At 46.0% G+C, this 20,575-nt stretch overlaps 1 protein-coding gene across 8 annotated transcripts in view; it reads left to right on the top strand.

Moving 5' to 3' along the window:
• The first annotated feature begins 432 nt into the window (after positions 1-432).
• Positions 433-20,575, top strand: part of RGS17 (regulator of G protein signaling 17) — an 83,702-nt gene continuing 63,559 nt past the window's right edge. For 5 of the 8 annotated variants that reach the window (XM_081141641.1, XM_081141642.1, XM_081141646.1 and 2 more), the window contains exons 1-2: positions 433-597; positions 13,631-13,752. In XM_081141641.1, coding sequence (XP_080997767.1) covers positions 13,745-13,752 — 8 coding nt within the window. In that variant the 5' untranslated portion in view covers positions 433-597; positions 13,631-13,744. The remainder of the gene's footprint in view (positions 598-13,630; positions 13,753-20,575) is intronic. The other 3 variants (XM_081141645.1, XM_081141643.1, XM_081141644.1) reach the window with 1 other exon arrangement.

Below are 20,575 nucleotides of genomic sequence, written 5' to 3'. Positions count from 1 at the left end.
GCACCGCGCACCCCCCGCTGCTTCCCCCGGGTCTGCCGCGCCGTCCCCTAAAGGCGCGCCCGGCTGCGGCACCCCGGGGCGCAGGACGCGGGGACTCGGGCTGCGGGCGAACTTGAAGTTGGAGCAGCCTGGGCGCCGTGGCCTCTCCCCGGTCGCCTCTCGGGTCTCCAAGACCCCCGCGGAGCTCGGACGCGAGGCTCCGGAGCCCGAATCCCCTGCGGAGACCCCGCGCGCCCAGGGCGCGGGACCCCGGCGGGCGCGCGGGGCCTGGCCGCCCGGGGCGGGGCGGGGCGGGGCCGTGACTCACGCCGCCCGGCGCGGGGGGGCCGTCGGCACCTCGGACCCAGCCCCGCGAGGGGCCGAGCCGGCTCCGGGGGCGCATGCGCGCTGCCGGGCTCCCGCGCGCTCCCCGCCCCCCGCTCCCTCCGCCCGGCTCCCGCGCGCCGCCCCGGCGTCCTCGGCTCGCTCCCTCTCTCCTCGCCCGCTGGGTGCTGAAGTTGGACGGATGGCAGCGCACAGGCTCCGCTAGAGGACCGAGCCGCCCGGCCCCGCGCCCCCGGACCTCCCCGCGCGCGGCCCGCGCCTCCAGGCTCCCGGGTGAGATGCTGCCCCCGACCCCGAGCGGCGCGAAGTAAATGACAGCAAAATGTCTGCTTTGCAGCAATGGATGGATTTCTTTAAAGGTGGTGGGGGAGGGAGAGGAAGGCGGGAGGGGGCGGAGAGTGCCGCGCCGGTGCCCTGCGGGGGCGGCTGCCGGGCGGGGGTCTCCCCGGGCGCACGGGCGGGGGGCGGGGGCCGCGCCGCGGGCTTGGGAAGTTGGATCCCGCCGCTGCCTCGGCGCGGGGCGCTCGCCGCCCCCCGGGTGCTGCGGGGCGGGCGGCGGGGCGGGTGTCCTGCCCGCCGGGGAAGCCGCGGCCGGTCCCTGGAGGACAGCCGCGCGCCTCCGGGCGACCCGCGGAGGGGCCGGGCCGGGGCGGCGGGGGCGCGCGGGGGCGAGAGGTCCTGCGGGCTTTTTCCGGTTGGTGGTTAGAAAACCGAATGTGAAATGAACAGTGTCCAGTCGCCCGGCCCCCTCGGGCGGTGTTTTTTCTTTCTTGGGCTTGGGGAGGACGCGCCGTTCAGGTGGGGAAGGTGGGAAGATGGGGTTGCAGAAACGCGTCCCTGCAGCGTCGGGGGTATCCGTGTTTGCGGGCGTGGGGGCCCTTTTGTTCCTTCCCCGCCCCTGAGTCGAAGCTGGAAGGGCCCCCGTGTGCCCGGCTCGGGGTGGCTTCCCCGCCGCGAGGGCACCCGGAGGAGGAACGCCCACCCGAGCCCGGCCGCTGCCCGCGTGGGTGTCCCCGAGGCTCCCGCGCCGGGTGCTGATGGCGCTGCGTGCCCGATGGCCCGCGGGCTCGGAGCCGCGCGCTCGCCAGCCTCCCTCTCCCTGGGCTCCTGCGCTGCGGCACCACCCGGCCGTTCCCTCCGCTTCTCGCTACCTCCCGGTCTCCGTGGAAAATGTCGGAGGGCTTGCGGATGGCGGAGGGACGGCGCCGGCCTCGGCGGGCGCGGCTGCCGAGCGCCCGAGGCTGCCGCCAGCTCGCCCGGGGCGGCTGCTCCATCCCCGCGAGTCGCCGGCCGCGGAGGCGGCGCCGGGGCCGCGGGGCCGGGACCCGCCCTGCGCTCTGGCTCCGGCGGCCGCGGGGACGCGCGCTCACCTGGGACAGTGCGAGTCCCTCGGCGAGGCCGCCCCGGGCTCCCGGCACGGCTCTCCTGCCCTCCAGGACCCTTGGATAAATGCTTCCTTTTTTAAGAGCCCTGGGAGGTTTGTCTAGAGAACTTTGCAAGCTTCCCGTAGCCCGTTCATTTTTTACATTGTTTTACGGCGAGATTATTTCCACCGTGGGATGGCTAGCGCAGGTAACAGAGAGACATGATAGAGTTTGGTCCCCGGCTGGAATGAGCATTTGTGAGACTGGATGTCCTCTGCATTTCCGGCGTTCATTCATACTGGTTTTCCGGGCTGATGAACCCTTTCCGAAAATCATTTAATTGGACAAATGAGAAACAATTTTTACTCTTGTAAGGGCAAATGTTTTCCTCCTGGTTTCCTAGCCGCTAGACACAATGTGTATTAATCTTGAAAACTCTGAAACACTTGAAGTAAACATTTGTTTCTAAAGTTCTTTGTAGTAAGAGTAGCATTTATCCAACAACTGCACATGATAGCACTAAACTCTAATAAAGCCGTGACTTGTATTCATTAATTCAAAAGAAGGAACGGTTTGACCTTCTCCAGTTAATTTACTATTATTAAGCTATTTCTTCTGTTAGCATGAACTAAAACAGTAATTAGCACAGTTGTGGGAAAGTAGATCTATTCCCTGTTTTTATGATCTTAAAAGCTGAATCGAGAGGAACTGGGGGAGGGTAGTTGGTTTGTGATTTTCGGAGATGAGAAGACAAAAACAAGTGTTTATTATTACAAAGTAATTGGACGGTATCATTTATTAAACAGGGCGTGACACCTGGTCTCAGAACCATGGGCGCTCCGCCTTCTCGAATTGTAGCCTGAAACGGCACGAAAACCACCCGATTCACAGAACAGACAACGTAAGGTGTTGGGCCAATTCCTACCCCTTTGCTCCGGTTCCTTAGCTCTTCCTTGGTATTGAGTCCCCATGAAGGGAGTTACAAGGAGAGTTAATGTGACCTTATTGTATCAGCCAGAGCTACGTCTGAATCTACAGAAATTCTAGTTGACTCAGCCTAAAAAGTAAGACAGCATTTACCTGCTAGTCTACAGTTGTAGCGACAATGGCCTTCGTAGTAGAAGCCAATTTGCTGGAAGGCGTGGGCTTTTCTAGAAAAGTAGACAGTGGGCATGGGCAAGAAGGAGGGGGCCCAGAGGGATGGGAACCCTTCAGCGGCCTTTCTGCCGAGAGCCCTTTTCTGACAGTCCAGCTCTGCTCGCGAAGGTGCCGCCCCGCCCAGACGCGCAGATGCAAGGACCGCTGTGTACCCGGTAGATGCGAATAGCCCTGTGTGACTTTAAAAAGCACTTATTTCACTTGATTACTGCAGTTTAAGTATGAATCCATTTACTGGCTTAAAATTGTATGACAGAGGGGTGTCTGGGGTCCTCAGATATATTATAAGTTCTTATGGAAAGCTGAAAAAGTTAAACAATCCTTTGATGTAGGTAGCCAGAACTTTTAGGGCTCCATGGACGGATACTCTCAGCTTCCCTGTCTCTTTTCATCTCCACATATCCCTCAAAGACTTTCCTACTAGCCAAAGAAAGTCATTTAGACTGTGGTCCCTGCCACTGTGCCAGCACAAAATCGGGCAGAAGGCAGGTGTTAAATAAGCATTTATTAAATGGATACATTTTGCACAATTGACATGGCTCACAGAAGTTTTCCGAGATTTGGGATTACTTTTTCCCCCCCATCACCATTTATCCCCTCTGTGCCCTCTCCCGCCTCCACCCCTCCCCCTCCACCCCTGCGGTCACCACACTGTTGTCCATGAGTGTCCACTGTTCTCTCTCTCTGTCTCTTTTTAAAGAATGCTTATTACCAAACACACTGGTTTGAGGTCCTAAAGATCATGTCCATGGTCCTACATCTTTTGAGGAAGTGGTTTTTAGAATTGTCACTTTGTGAATATGCATGTTTTTAATAAACATTTATATTATTGATTTGTCTCCAAGTTACAAAAGCAATATATGCTCATTTTAGATCCCCCGGAACAGATGAAATATTATATAGAACTGAAAGTTTAAGTTGCCTGTGGGGAAGCATGGATGTGATAAACACAAGCTTTGGGTCAAGCTGACCTTAACTTGTGTCCTGGCCCCTCCATTTATTAGTTTCGTTACCAAGAGCCTCCGTTTCCTCGTATATACACTAGAGATAAAGACCCACCTCCTAACGTGTCCGCCGTGAACTGAGTACTTATAATTATCCCAGTGCCTTAGGCACTGCTGTTGAAAATACTGGGAAGTTTACCACCAGTTCATTTTCTATGTGTAAATGGACCTTTTTTTTTAAAGCGTTAGAATCATATTGTAGAACTTCCTACTTGCTTTTAAAAAAATTAACAGTACTTTGCTGGTATTTCCCAAGAAATTAAAATTGGCATTTTTAATACAATTTAGTGACTGCAAAAATAATCCGTTTCATGGACGTTTTAATTTATCATCTTTTAAAAAACCTTTGCTAACTTAATAGGTGAAAATTATATTTCTCAAACTTTTATGTCTTTGGTTAATAAAAATTCTAATTAAATTTTTGACATCCGTATAAGAAAATAAAATTTGTCTTTATGGATGGCTTGTTCAAGTCTTTTGCCCATTTTTTCATTGGTATTCTGGTACATTATTATTTATTTGAGTGCTAATGTTAATTTTTTAATTTTTTTTTTTTAAAAAAGCAAACAAAAGAAATGCTTACTGACAGACGTGTGGCAAAGGCTGCAGAGTTCACTGTGGCTGAGTCAGACTCCAGCTCAGCTGGAGTAGCGCAAACACTGTCAGAGGCTGGAGATGGACCAGCCACGGCATTGGGCGCTGTGGTGGCCACGACACCTGCCGCCTGGCCCGTGCCTGGCTTTCCCAGGGGCACAGCTCCTTTCAGAAGCCCAGAAGCCCTTCAGAGTGGGGTGTGCCCTCTTTCTGTTCGGGCACCGTGTACACATACTCACACCTCACTGAGAGTGCTTGTACATGAGGAGTTTCCTGATTTTCATGGATGGTTTCTGCCAGTTGCCAATGGTATAGACCTTCTGAGTTTTCTTGAAATAAATGAAATCGAAAGGAAACATGGGAGTAGGTGGAGGTCCTGTCTGAAATAGGAGGAACTATCTTGAAATGTCTCATCAGAATGAAATCGGTTACATTTAATTATAAAACCATGTCCAATAAGAATCATATCTCAAGTTTTAAGCTGTAGGTGAAATGTAAATATTTAAAAGGTAAGAATCTAGTGTCTTAATGAGGTCCATGTCTGTAGTGCTTCACATAATTCAGTGCTCTCGTAAGCTCCTGGTTTGACACTTTTAATTTCATGACTTTTGACAAATTTGGCTTCAGAAGCTTAAATATTTAGCTTGAAAATATTATTGTTTTTTTAAATATGTCTTTATTGATTTCAGAGAGAGGAAGGGAGAGGGAGAGAGAGAGAGAGACAGAAACATCAATGATGAGAGAGTCACTGATCGGCTGCCTCCTGCACGCCCCCCACTGGGGATCGAGCCCAAAACCCAGGCATGTGCCCTGATCGGGAATCAAACATCCATCTCCTGGATCCTAGATTGATGCTGAACCGCTGAGCCACACCGGCCGGGCTTGAAAACATTATTAAAGTCCCTCAGTTATTAAACTACCTAGAAAGTATAGAATTTTATAAGTATTGCTAGTTCCAGTTTATCCAATCTAGTAAAACCCTCAGTAATTCAGAATCAACGGGCCTGGAATTCCTAGTGAATGGGAGGCCCCAGAGGAGAAGCAGTGAGTTGCGGTGGAACACAAACTCTCGTTTCAGTTAGGACTGGATTTGCATTCTTGCTGTTTTCTCCACTGTTCACTAGATGTGCAGGCTTCTAAAAATTAAATAATATAAATGCTTCATACCTGAGATTCTAGCATGAGTAATAAACATCTAAAATCTCTCTAAATTTCTTAAACTCTGTGTTTGAGATTTTTTAAAAAATCTGTGTCAATAAACATAATTTTTTTATAGACAATTTTATTATAGACAATGTTTCACAAAGCAAATATTTACTTCCTTGTATAAAGTCACAGACTTTTCACAGCACTGCTGATTGGCTATTGAAATACAAAGGTTAAAATTTAAGAGCCTTGGCATTACAATAAAGCAGACGCAACCCAAGGGAAATTATGACATAAATGAAATGAGCGGGTAAATGTTTATTTCATTTCTTCAGTTATCTTGGGTCTTCCAAATGGCATAGTGAGTAAAATCCAGTGAAAACTCTTTTGCGGAAGTCGACAACACTGTTCCTATTTATTTTTAGACTCGGTGAGAGGTGGGAGCTTGTATTTGGTGCATTATGAAAGTATCTAATCTAGAGATTTTATGAGTCAATATTGGTTCTAGGAAGACTACCCTATGTCCCCACCCTGTTTCCCTCAACAATTCTACTCTTTCAGGCTTCAGTTAATAAAAACCAACAGCTGTTTGAAAGTCTGCTCTATGAAAAGTAGCAACCTATGTCATTTAATTTAGAGAATGTGAAAAAGACTATGGAAAATTGCCCTCGAAAGGAAGGGACGTTGAAAGCAGAGAATGTAATTTGGTCAAAGTAAAATAAAATAAAAAATAAAAAGCCCAGTTTTTGAATTCAAATAACCAGGATTTAGCCTTAACTTTGTTGAGCTTTTTGGTATCATTACCTGTAAAATTGAAGGCTTATTACACATACCTCAACAATGTTGAAGGATTCAATGAAATTTAGTCTATAAAATTTAGTCTAAATCTTCATAGATATGCAATCACTGTGAGATTGTTAGTTACTGTGCTAGAATTAAATAATTAAAATAAACCCAAGAAACATTGTGTAGGTGATGTCCTCGACGGGATTTTAATTTCTTCCCAGTATTTGTGTTGACTAATGGTCCTTATTAATGTTGAACTTGCTGCCTGTGTGTTTGTTGCGTTACCCTTTTCTGACCAGCTTGTTTAACCAACCAGTTACACTATTCATTCATAAACATTCTTGAGCACCTACTATGTGCCAGGCTCTGTGATAGGATTTTTGCATGCAAAAATTCATTCAATATGGCCTTTTTCCAAAGGAGTTCCCATATAAACTTCTTCAGCTTCCTGTTGTTTTGCATTTGTCTAGCGAGCATTGGTCATGCTAACTTTACAAGTCATAACTAAGTACACCTTGGGAGCAATATTCAAGGATCTCCTTAGGGCTTAGCATTTCCAGGCTTATTGATCTCAACGTGTAGAGGTCTTTACCCCTAGCAAATGCTGCTGAGCAGAGGCTCAGATAAGGGGAAGGGGAACCAAGACATGGCCCTGCTGGTGCATGATCTAAGGACCCCCACCACGAGCACACAACAAAATACAGGAGGCTTAACCCCTCTGTGAACCCAGTCCAGCTCCCAGATCTCCCTCCTTACAGTGAAGAAAACATACATGCAGGTGTGCTGTGCCTTCCCCCTCACGTAAAGGCCTCCCTGAGTGATCATTATAATATCATTAAAGGTATATTAAAATGTTGGGTCAGAGGGTGAGCCAAGGGAGACAGAGCGATCCCCCACCTTCCTTAGGATCCACATTTCCCGTGCAGTAAAAACATTATAAAGTTTTCTCCTAGCACTACTACAGTTGCTTCTTTAATAATAATCATTTTGCAATATAGTAAATTGGCCATAAATCCAGAGTACTCTTTCCAGATAATTTTTTTTAAGAGAAAGAAAACCATTTCAACACCTATTTGTTGTAATCACTAGGATGAGCTCCAGATCTAGCAACTACCAGATTTATCGTGATAGGGGAAGATTTGATATCATTTATTAAGCCAGGGTGAAGACTTCAGTCCTTCCTAGCAAAGTGTTGTAAACATAGAGTTACTCTGGCTATATGCAATAATGAATTAACTAACTCTCATTTCACCCACTAAATTAACTAGCTTGTCATTAACCCTGTAGCTGGGCTGTTATGAGATAACTGTACCTGCGAATTTGTTTCTTTCCCAGTTTATTTCTACTTGGCAATACCACACAGCACTTTACCTGTGGCCTGTGAGTTTAACATGATCGGGACTCACTAGATAAAAGCAAAGGACAAACGAACATCTTTTATGAGGGCAATAAAGCATAGACAAGCTATAAAACAAAACAATGACCTATATAATCTACAAGCTGTTACGGCTAACTGAATGCTATATTTTGAATTGGAGTATTAAATACTCTAAATTTGTTAGATACTCCACAGTGAACTGGAGTATTATCTTCTCCCTACTGTTGTGTGGATGAAGCTAGACATTGGATTTTTCCCTTTCTCTGTTGTTATTATGTGTATTATTTCTAAATAGATAAATTGAAGAGGAAAGAGTATCCATTTTTTATACGTCTAACAATTTTCGTAAAATAAGTATTTGTGTTTTTATAATTTTAGGACAGTTATATAGTATTTTGCCTAAAATGTAAGACGTATCAGGAATTCAAATGTTAAATCTGTCTGGGAAAAAAATGCTGTTCTGTTCTCATCTGGTAGTCAGAAATAAACTGACCTGATTGTCATATTTCTGCTAAATTATGAGTAAATAATGTTGGCAATTTTGATTCAAGCAATGGGAGCCCACGGTTTCCTTATTGGCTCACGTCTAGTAATCTGCATTTTTGCTGAAGAAATATTTTGGACTAAATTGCCTTTAGTAAACCCAACGTCTAATGACCCACCTATACTTAAATAAATGATGGATTTCGTTGGCGAATATATTTATATATCATTTTAATGCTGAAAACAAGGAGATAGAAAAATCCTTGTACACTAGGCTTGTCTCCGAAGTATATTATTTTGAAAAGATGATTTTATGTGTCAGTGTCTGAGTGTGTGTGTCTCCCCTTCTGTCTGTGGGTTGATAGCAGGAAGCCACTGACTGAGGCCTGTGTGATCACAGCCAAGGGCCTAGAAGGAAAAGGTACACACTTTCCAATACAAGGGGAGGTTCCAAAGATATAAGAAGAAAAGTCAGGCAAAACGCAGGAAGGCCGGGCTCAGAACACGAGCTGAAAACTCATTATATCTTAAAGTATAACATCATTCAATACATTATTATATAACTCTGCTGTATTATGTAACCACTTCCAGTCTTATGAATTCATGTGACCTAATCTTAAGAAGGCAATTTTCCCCATTAATTCAGTAATTTCATTGACTGAATGTCTGAGTAATGCAAGCAGTGTTTTGTGAGGTAGAATTTCATTAAAAAAATGTTGACTCCAGGAAGGAAAATATGTGGAGCACTTGCCCTGACCTCACACAGGTTATGGTAAATAATTAAAAATTCTTGTAGGTGATAACAAGACTCAATCACATTGATTAAAAAAAAAAAATCTGTTCCAAATATTTTCTAAATTTCATCTTAGATAAAATGTACTTTATTTTTGTGATGTGAAGAGTTCTACATTTTGCTTTAAACGGCTGGCGCTGAATAAATGCACACGCTGAGCTTTGTTTTATTGAGCAGCGGGGCAGTTCATTGACTACATGTCTAAACTCTTTATTAAGACTTTGGGGAGTGACATGCATGCTTGGAGAAGCGTGTCTGTTAATTGTCACTAAGATTATTTTTAAGGGAAGTTACATTTATTGCTTAGTACGGTCACTGAAAGTGGTTCCTCTGTGAAGCTGCTGATTCCAACAGAATCAGTTGGCAGTCGGTATGTTGGCCTCTCACCACGGGCCCCAGGAGAGTTCTGGTCTGGTTAGACCTCGGGGGGAGCGGGTCATGTGCTGGCGAGCAGAGCTCAGACGGTGCCATCCAAAAAATCAAGTTAGGGGCCCGCGGAAACAGTGGGAGGAGAGAGGTCTTTCGGTGCCCCGGTCAATCGGCCTGTTGGCCTGTTTTCCAAGTGTTTGCGGCAGATGCCCGCGTTTTCATGGTTTCCTCGCCTCCTCTGCTTCCTGCCTTCTGGTTCAAAATTAATGCGACTCGTTGGAGTCCTACCGTAACTGGGCGGAGAAAAATTACGTGAGACACAGCCAAGGCTTAGGGAGCCCCAAAACTAACTGAAGGGAGAAATAGGCACGTAAATTGCTGTTACTATTATACTTTAGGAGACAGAGAAAATGCTGTGAGAACCGAGGAGCGGCAGATAAATTTCAGATGGCCAGATCTGGCAAAGGTTTCATAGAGCTTGTGACATTTGCTTAAATTATTGAAAGACAGAAATTTGACAGGCAAAAAAAAAAAAGAGTCTTCCAGGCTCAAGGACAGTGTAAATAAAGAAAGGCACAGAGCTAGGAAAATGCAGAACAGAGCTTGTTTTCGGCATAGTTTTCCAGAAGAGGTGTAGAGCACAGACAGGAAAGCCTACAGTGGGAAGGCCAGAAAGGAGACAGTCCTGGCGGGCGTCAGCATCGAGGGGAAGAGCTAGAACCGGAGCACCGGGGGCTGTGTAAGTAGGGAATCGGGGGGGGGGGCAGCGCCCCTTCGGTTCTGTGCAGCGGGGGTAGGCGGGCAGGAACAGGATTTCAGGTGCCCAGGCCTGAGCTGCGAGGAACCGGCAAAAGGCCCAGCCTAAGGTAATACGAAGGTGACCTTGTGAGAACATGTTTGACCCCGAGCTTTCTGGGTTTGGTCACCAGTGAGACTTGAAAGATATAAGAGACCCTTAAAGTTCACATGGAGGATCTGAGCCTGCGTCTGGGTGGTACAGATGCTCCTAAGATCTGGAGAAACCAAACTGGTGCAGAGGTGGGGGGGCTAAGCTGAGTTCACTTGGGAAATGGCTTGACCTGTCCCTCAGTTCCAGCGGGTGTTCAGCGGGCTGTTGGCCCAAAGCCTGGTGGATGCAGGAGAAAGCAGCAGGTGTGGTTTTCGGCTCTGTCAATAGAGGCACACAGGGCCTAGAATGAAGCTGGGGACAGTTCTGTCCTACTCTGCATACTCAAACCACAACTGGCATGCTAATGTGAACTTTTTTTTCTGCACACCATGGTTGAAGGTGTTTGATGCAGATGGTAAACTTACCCAAAACCAATAATTCAGAGCAGAAGCGATCGGAGGAATGTGTCCTTTCTAAACCTGGAGTAGAGTGGCTCCCCCAGAAAATAGGAGTGTTTCAACTTGGAGGAGGGCCATGTGAAATAATTAGAGTAATTTTAAGTTGCCACAATGATATAATGGGAATAGTAAAAGCACACGGCAGGCTTGTAAGGAGATGATACGGGCAATGCCCCTGGCACACATTTGGCATTTAGTGTGTCTCAGCTCTGATTTTTCTCATAAGAAGAGCATTAAGACCAGTGGGCACACGTCATAGGGGTATATGTTGCCATTCTATCAGAAATATCTTTTTAATACTCACTGCTGGCTACTTGATGGGCTGCCTTGAAAGGTGGTAAGTTTGCTGTCAGATGCTTGGTGGACAAACACTTGGCAGAGATGTTGGGGGGAGATTTAGGGACTGGGAGGGTAAAGAACTTCAAGACCTCATTCTAACGCCGAGCTTCAGATGGTTGCAGGAATTTGGAATGCAAAGTCAGGAGAGAGGCCGGGGCTAGAAATAAAATTTGAAAATCTTTTACTGAGAGGTGACAGTAGAAGGTGATTGCCAAAGGAAAATGTGTAGAGAGCACTGAGAGCCTAGAATAGAATCCCGGGCTTGTGGGGAAAGAAGGAAACTAAAATGCATGATTTTATATATATATATACACACAGACACACACATGCACACACATGCACACACACATATACACTCATACATGAGATGACCAGAATGGAAAAAAAAGTGTTAAAAAGAGAATGAAGATACTGTAGTATGCCATGAAACCAAGGAGGTGTTGTTTTAAACCAATTTTATTCATATATATATTGATCTTGCAGAAAATATCAGAGAGGAGAGGCAGGGTTAAGGCAGAGGCGCAGCGAGGCTGTGTCACGTGGCAGAGAGGGTAAGAATAGGACTAAGGCGACACGCTGGATTTTGCAATGAGGAAATTACTTGTGATTGTCTAGAAAGCACTCGTGATTAATGATTTACACATCACCTATTCCCAGAGGTTCCAGGCAGCTTAATAAAAGCACTTTTCACACAGGGCAATGAAAATGAAACAAACTAAAGATAAGAAACCACAGAGAGAAATAAATGGGGGGAGGGGTGGACACGCCACAAACCGTGGGTGGGATTTGTTACTGTAGCAGGAGCGCTACATTCTAGCTCTGGGGCGCCAGCAGCCAAAGTAAAAAGGTTAAACAGGATAGATTATTACTTGTCATTCATTTGGCTCATGAAAGGAAACAGGTTTTCAGAACTGTAGTTTCTGGGCACTAAATCCAATGGAGTGTATCCCATGGACTCTTAGAGGAGGAACAGTGACATGTTGGACAGTGGGCTCAGCAGTGATCCTGTGGGGGTGCAGGCTTGCTTTGAATTGCTTTTTCTTTCTGAGGCCCTTGAAGGTCAAGTACGTAGTATTAAAATGAAGTCTGTGATAATTTCAGACTAGTTGAGCATCCGAATACTGCTGAGACTGGAAAATGAGCATATAGGACAGCCTGAGCGAGGAGGACATCCTAGTCGGAAGATTCCGGGGTAATTCCAGGATCTCAGGGAAGAGAGGGCACCAGGTACCTCGCAGCCTCAGGTCCTTTGCACTTGCCACTCTTTCTGCCTAAAAATCTCTCCGCCTGATCTTTCTCATCTTTCAAGTTTCAGTTCAGAAGTTACTTCTCCAAAGAGACCTTTTCTGGACTCTGCATAATACTGTCCCTCTTGATCCATCCACCTCGATTTGTCACTTTCTAACAAAAACGTTTTATTTAATCCATAGCATTTACTGCTCCGGTAAATTGTTTTATTTTGTATCAGCCTCCCTCCTCCCACAAGGTAGAATGTAAACAAGTGCATCAGACAGTGCCAGGGACAGTGGAGGTGCGGCGTATGTGTAAGGATGAGCATTTTATGTATGGGGAGGAGCCCAGCTCAGTGTCCCCGTGATAGCTAAACGCATGGTTGTGCTGGGGATGGGGTACATTCTCCGTAAAATATTAGCTGAGGAGAGGCAGATGACTCTGATAACGACAGAATCATATTGGGAATTTTAAGAAAGTTGGGGTTTGGAAGAAGAGCACAGATTCTCTGAATGTTTTCCTTTTCGCTCATGAGAAGCCAGGTACTAATATGAATAGAAAGCTCATGAATATTCATTGAGCAGGTTTCTAAGGGGCGGAGCCTAGGTGGAAAGATTAGAAAGGACCCTACATTGTGTCGAATTCCCTTTCCTCTCCCTGTGGATGAGATTGTCTCATGTTGCCCATTTACATTATGGAGAATAGCTTTCAAAAGCATCTTCTGTTATTTTAATGAAAATGATGTTGCGGGACCCTTTCCAAGAGGAATCAGCTATGAGACGCAGCTCCTTTTATGACCCCTCCTGGCAGCTCACAGTAAAACTCCTGTTGTGTTAAAACGCCTGTGTGCACAAGTGTGTGTGTGCCTGTGTGTGGGCGGTAAGAAATGCATCCAAATCGCCTCAAACCTAAATCAAATCACTAGTAGATCAGTAGGAAAGCAGAGGCGCCGTGGGGAGAAGACCCTTAGTGCTGCAGAGGAGCAGAGCCAGAGCAGTAGGTGAGCCCGAGCAGCGTTGAGTGCAGGCTGGCTGCTGAATGGAGGGGAGGTAACAGCAGCCTCAGGTGGGTAGCAAAACCAAGAAAAACGGTTTCTACACATTTACGTTAGGTTTAGGGAAAACACAGTTTGTTGGCAATGAGATGCAACCTTATCGATGGAGAAGATTCGGGGGAGATGCTGTGGAATTTCCTGGAGCACCAATTTTATTTGTTCTTGAGAAATTTTAAATGTTTCTTTATCAAAATAAAACAAATATTAGGAAAAAGCATATAATATTTATTATTAATTCATTCATTCATTCACTTATTTTAGGTTGGACCTGGAGCTCGGGAGAAATTTTGATTAATTAGGCCCTATTTTGGGCTTTGCCTCCAGACTTCAGGATACAAGTTAGCAGTTCAGAGGTAGTGGAGTGTCCCCGAGGCTATGGACAGGTAAGGCGTTTGAGAACCATTCAGCGTCATAAGCTCAAAAGGAACCTTGAAACCATCTGAGTCCTCAAAATAACGGGTCCCTTTTCCCCTCACCTCCTCATTATTAATATTTTAACTGATGGTCAGAAGAAAGCTGTCCTGGGACAAATATCCAAATTGGTCTGTCTCTCATCACTTTACTGGAAGCATCCAAAATGACAGAAAGTGTTTTCAGCTTAGAAGACGACGGAATAAAAAATAATCTAGTTCCTCTTCTATGCTGAATGAGGAGATTTGATCATAATATTAACTGTGTGACTTGTCAGTTGACCAATGTTTGGCTGTTAAAACAAAAAAGTCTCTCCTGATTATAATTTGTTCAGTTGTTCCACAAGAGGATGCCCAGTCTAATGTGTTCCTTTGTGTAATGTGCAAAAAAAGTAAATGACCAAAGATTCGACCAGGTAAGAACACAAGTTTAAGAAATGGAAATGAGCATTGAAAAGAAAAATAATCACCTGGCTCCTCAATGGGAAGCGGTCTCTTGAATTCAATGTGCAATGAGGTAGACTTTTATATGTGCTCAGTTCTCTGATTTGAAGGCTGCCTAGTGAACTGTCATTCAAAATAAGGGGATACGCCAGAAATTGAAGTGCAGATAATCAGTGTTTAACGGCAAATCTTTCAAATCACAAAGCAAAAACTAAATTCATAATGTGATGTTTTATTGTTTGTTTCAATGTTCCACCGCGCTCGGCTCTCGCAGCGGTGACCCGGGAATGGAGAATTAGCAGACCTGCGGAAGAGCAGCGAGTGGAAGGGACTCACGCTCAATGCCTGAGACACAGAATTTTGTGTAACGGCTCCCCCGGTGAAATCTGTCTGTTCGCAAATCCTTGTGGAGCACCTCCTCTGGGCTGGGCACTGTTGTGGGAGATTCAGATTTATCAATGGACAACACAGAAAAACTGCCTGATTCCATGAGGCGTCTGTACGTTTGCTCTGATTTTCTAAATTGGCTCATAGTGGGAATCCTTGGTAAAGCCTTTGGAGTCCCGTGTCACGCGGGCTATTGAATCTATGTATATATGTAGCACCCGAAGTTCTGGGCAGGAGGGGAGAACGGGGCTTGTTTTTGTTAGGCTAGAAATCTACTCCCCCCCAGCAGTTTCCCAGGAGTGAGCGCCTGCCTCGCCTCCGTCCCTGCGACGTTCTGCGGGGTTGCCTGCCCACCTTGCTTCCTAGTGGTCTAGGCCCCGAGGTACATTTCAGAGAATTTAGAGCACAATTAACGGCAAAACTGAGATCGCATTGAACAGAGGGAGAACACCAAAAGGAATGTGTTCCTGGGATGCATATTTCGGCAGTAAGATAGGAATGCAGTTTCGTTGTGTCTGAGGCCTGGGAAAATTTATGTATGGAAGTTGTGTAATGTGTAAGGCAGAGCGGGAGTGAAACAGATCGAGCTGTAAGACGAGAGGCAGCTTAAAATCACAGGGAAGGAAGGAAGGCGTGGTCCTTTTTGTTGTTGTTTTCGACAGGTGTTTAGCAGGTTGCCCCGTAACTGACACGAGCTCGCAGTTTCCAGTTATATTATAGGAGAAGCAGCGTTTCCTGAAATCGCTCATTGGGAGCGATGGGAGCTTCCTTTCACCTGGGACCTGCCTTGGCTCATAATGACATGCACAGTCGCACAGGATGGCTTTGTTTTCAAGGGTGGCACTGAAGCGAGAAATGATGAATTATCAGAGCTGTTAGGGATTTGATTGTTGCCAAGGGGAAACGAAGGGGAGAAACGCGAATGTATTTCAGGCAAATACATAACTGTAGCTAATGCTCTGGTTTGTATATTTGTTTCCCGCGGCGAGCTTGAGAAGACGTTACATGTACTCCACCGCTGCATGCAATAATTTAGGGATAAACAGCAAGTGATGTTTCAAAATTAAGTATTAATTTTTTAAGTTCTATATTATTTGGATGGAGTCAAAATGTGACTAGTATAGTGCCTGATAAGCTTGAAAATACAGTATAGACTAAAAGTTTGTTTTGTTTCATACCAACAGGATGAAACATTCATTATAGAATTTATTTAGTTTAACTTAAAAGAACAGTAAAAGCTGCATGGCGACATGAAATCAGTTTAGATACAGTGTTAAACTTGAGTCTGGAGAAAGCATGGCGCGGTGGTTATGAATACTCAGCTGCTGCGGGATTCAGGAGAACTGGGTGCTAGCAGAGCTGTGGAGCTGCCCAGTGACCTCGTGACAGCCAAGCAGTGCTCATGTGCGATCACCAGCGGTATCGTCGGGGCATTTATCATCGGGGTGACTACGACTGGCCGTCTAGGGCTGCTGGTCGATAGTGGACCCGGATGCCTTACGGAATAGAGAATTCTCCCCTCCTGAACGGAGGGTTTCGGAGGCAGACCCCTCGCCACCCGGAGACCATGCTGTCCACCCTGTTCCTTCAGTCCCCTCCTCGCAGGGACGCGTACACTTCCTCCGCCGCTTCTCCGCCTTTGCTCGTGCCTTCTCCTGCCCGGAGTGCTGTCTGCGTTTCCTTCCCATCTCTTTTCTAAATCCCGACCATCTTTCAGGTCTCAGCTCAAGTCCTAAGACCTTCAGGAATCTTCATCGGGCCACGTCCTAGTGACCTGTCCTTCCACGGAAACTGCCCGCATCAGAACGACGGCACTTGTGTTCTTGCCTTGCGCACGAGCAGGCCTGTTCCTTCCCGTGTCCTTGGCAGAGGGCGGCATCTACGCAGCCACCCGGCCGCGGCACTGGCGGTCGACCTGGACGCACCTCCCGCTCACACCCTGCTCGTCTCCGCTAGCCCTGGCCTCGCTGAGCCTGCCTCTCGGTGCTTTGTATCTCTACCTCCCTTTTCCATTCCTGCCCCCCAGGCCACCGTCATCATCTTGCCTGGACTATTGCCACAGCCTCCTTGACTCCGTGCTCGCCTCACTCCACCCGTCCTCCGCAGTGGTGGTGCGGGAAAGACCTAACGTGTGACTCTGGATGCTTTTCTTAAAATGCCCAGCACAGATAATAGGCCCCAAATACATTTTTATTTGTTAGCTGCCTATTAAACTGGAAGTTGACCTGTCAACGCTCTCTAGACAGGCCATGTTTTATAAAATAGTACCAAGGTAGACACAGAGTAACACCTGTTTGCCAGACAGCCCAAGATTAAATTGGACTGAAGATGTAGACACACTTGGAATGCCTCGGACAGGTTTGTTGAAGTTGCCCACGGTTGTCATTCTGCTCTGAGTAAATCCCGGAGTCTTTACATTGGCCTACAAGGCCCTGTGTGATATGCCCACACACCCCCACCGCCCCCACTAGCTCTCCGACCTCTTAGCTGCTCATGCAATAGGCCAGTACTTTGCCAATTCAAGTCCTTTGCCCCTCCTGCCTGGAATGTTCTTTTCACACATATCCCTGTGGCTCACTTTCTTATCGCCTTTATTTTGGCTCAAATGTCACACCTTTTCAGGGACATCTTCCTTGGCCACTATTTAAAATTGCAAGCTCCCCTGCCCCTCCCTTCCAACGCCCACCTTGTTTCTCTCTGTAGAATTAGAAGCTCCCTGTGATTTTTGTCTTTTAGTCACTACTCTATCCCGGGCACTAGAACGGCCTAGCTCAGAGCAGCCATTCAGTAATTTGTGGAAGACGTCAAGGAGTTCATCTGACGTGTGCCGCATCTCTTCTTATGGATTCAGTCTATTTCTCTTTGAATAATCTTTATGGCGATGATCTAATTTCAAGCCTGGTAGCTGGTTAATGTCTGACCTTAGTCAAACATGGTTTGGATTAAGAGTCATTTATCTTGGATTTCACTCCTGGCTCTGCCATTTTCTAATTATGTGACCTTGAGTGAGTCATGCTATCTTCCTGGGTCCAGCTTTTCTCATTTGTAAAACAGGGCTAATGATACCTAGCAAATTACTAGAAATATGGCAAACACTACAGCTCTAAAGTTCTGTAAGCATATTAGCTGGTAACTATTTTTATTTCTTATCTGAGCAAGGAACCGAAGAAGCAGCATTGTGTAATGAAGGTTTGCACGTAATAATCAAACGGATAGGGACCTGTCTGTTCTGTCGTTACCGCCTGTTAGCTAGATGACCCTGAGAAACTTCATTTACCTTCTTTTCTATAAATAAGGAAAACGTTTATCTCAGAATTTATTGAAATTCTGAATGAGGTATATAGAATATCTTTAACAAACCCAAAATACGCATTTTCCACATTTCAGAAATCAGGATGTGAAATCGGCGATGTCTTCTGTTGGGTGAAATGTGGCATCTACGTCCGACTTTTGTACGTGAAACGACGGAAATTATGGTTCAGGATCTCTCTGGTCATTCCGACAGTTTTAAGACATCTCCTCCCTTCTGCCAGGAAAAGGTGGCTGTCAGGGAATAATTATGAAGAGGTGAACTGTGCCCTAAAATTTTAACAGCCACTATTTGGCAGCTTGTCTTTAAATTCTGTTTTTCTGATTTTTCCTAAAAGAAAAATTGTGTGAGTTTTGTTAAGCGTTAACCGTGAAGTCGTTTTCTCAGCTCATCTCCCTGTTCAAGAGGAGGGCGCCCTGTCTTTCTGCGCCCCTCTCCCTGTCCCTTCACTCTAGTGGACGCCTTCTTTCCTCTTTGGTTTGGTCACGGGAGACGAGAAAGGAAGAATGTCCTGGCAGCCACGGGGCCGCACCTCAGCAGCACACGGCTGCTGGCAGAAGAGGTCAGGTGGCACTGCCTCCCGGGGAGCCCGGGGCTGTGGCAGGAACCGAGAGCCCCCAGCAGCACTCCCACCCCACCCTCTGGGGGAGCGCTTGGAAATATAACTGCCCTTTCATGCCCGCTCTCAATGGGCGGTAATATTTTATGGCCCATTTAAAATAAAATATGAACACAAAAGGAATGAGAAAGTTACTACTGAAGATGTCATCGTGAAGAAGTGTAACGTGCCAACCCATTATTCCTTAAATGCTCTTCTGTTCAACTGAAGCTACTAATGCAGTGTGATAACCTAGCGGCAGGGCATTACTCAGATGTTAGAACCTCCTACACACCTTGTGGTTTGTTATAGCTTCCTGGTTTTCAGCTAAAAGAATTGGGAAAAAAATAACTGAAGAGTGCTATATGGGTGGTTGTGAGACATTCTACACTCATTAACCATATCCTTTGTTCCCTGAACTATGAAAATTCTGAGATGGATGTACTTAACTTCCATAATGACTTTCAACAGAGAAAGCTCAGTGCACAATTCTTTTTACTCATTCAGTAATTATGGTTGAGACTCTACCAAGTGCCAGCCTCTGAGGATCAGGGCCGCGGCTAAAATTAAGTATTTTCAGACAGAATGCATAAAACTAGACACGTACACAATGAAAGTGGAATGCCTGATGTTGGCATTGTGCTTTTCCTTTGTTTGAAGAGGGCACCAGAATGTTTGGGGCTCAGCTCTCATTAGCATTTGAAAGAAAGTAATATTCAGAGAATAAATATTTTGGGATTCATTCACGTAGGCCAGCCCTGGCCTGGCAACTGTGATCGGATTCCTCCACGCACACTGGGCCTGGGGGAACGCTAAGGTCCATTGCTCTCTGTGACCTTGTCCGTTTCACAGCCACAGGAGTGAGACAGGCTAAGGAAGGGCCGTGAACTATCCTTGGATAATTTTAAGCAAACTCAGATAGTCATCTGTCCCACCTGTTTTGGTTATGTGCCTAATGGGTTCTGGAAAAAGTCTATGACTCAGGTACCCATCTATTATATTCTGTACGTGCATTTCCTAGACTGAGGAATGTGAGATTCAGCTCACCCAGGGGCAAGGCCTGTATAATTCGGCAACGCTCATTTCCCCTTCTCTGAAGGATTGAGTAGCGGTTGACACTTAGGAAACCCTTTTATCTCATGAGCCTATGCTAACTGATTCTTCGATTCTTTTTCTCTTCGATCTGAACGTTAGAATATGAGATCACTAACTTCCATTTGGGTGTGATTCCAGCCAAAATAAAAAATGGAAATAGGTTATAGAGTGATGTGTCTGTGACTTCAGTTTGGAACTTAAAACCGTTATTTTCTTTGATTAGGAAAGACTAAAGATTTATATCAAATAAAAAATTCCAGTACAGCCCTAGCCGGTTTGGCTCAGTGGTTAGAGCGTCGGCCTGTGGACTGAAGGGTCCTGGGTTGGATTCGGGTCAAGGGCACGTACCTTGGTTACAGGCTCTTGCTCCCCGGCCCCAGTCGGAGTATGTGTGGGAGGCCAGCAATTCATGTGTCTCTCTCACATCAGTGTTCCTCTCTCTCTCTCTCCCTCTCTCTCTCCCTTTTCCACTGTCTCTAAAAAGCACTGGGAAAAATATCCTTGGGTAAGGGTTTAAAAAAAAAAAATTCCAGTGCAGTTAAACATTCTACTCCTTTATCGTTGAAATCACATCTCTAGGAATGTAACAACTGTAGAACTAGTCTTTCTGCGTGTTCACATATGTTTGCGTACATGTACACACGTTGTGTTTTCACATTTGCTTCACTTGGAAGATGTGTGCGTTTGGGCAGTGTAACTGGCAGGTTATATTTCCTGTTCTCCCTGCCGGTGTCCCATCAGATGGCATCGCCTCGTGTCCACTGTTAGGACTTATTAAAGGAGTCGGGTGATACGGCTTATCACTTCTCTCAGCAGAAGGCTGCAAAGGAGCAGGATGCCTTCAGAGTACAAAGGCCAGTCGCTGCATTGATGAAATAAATGCCAAACAATGAGTTTGATATCTTGCTGGTAGTTACCGTTTCATAACCACCCACCACAAATATTCACCAAGGGTGGCATGT

Source organism: Miniopterus schreibersii (genome assembly GCF_964146895.1).
Source record: "Miniopterus schreibersii genome assembly, chromosome: 6".
Taxonomy (NCBI): domain Eukaryota; kingdom Metazoa; phylum Chordata; class Mammalia; order Chiroptera; family Miniopteridae; genus Miniopterus; species Miniopterus schreibersii.
This window is presented reverse-complemented; position numbering and strand designations above follow the sequence as displayed.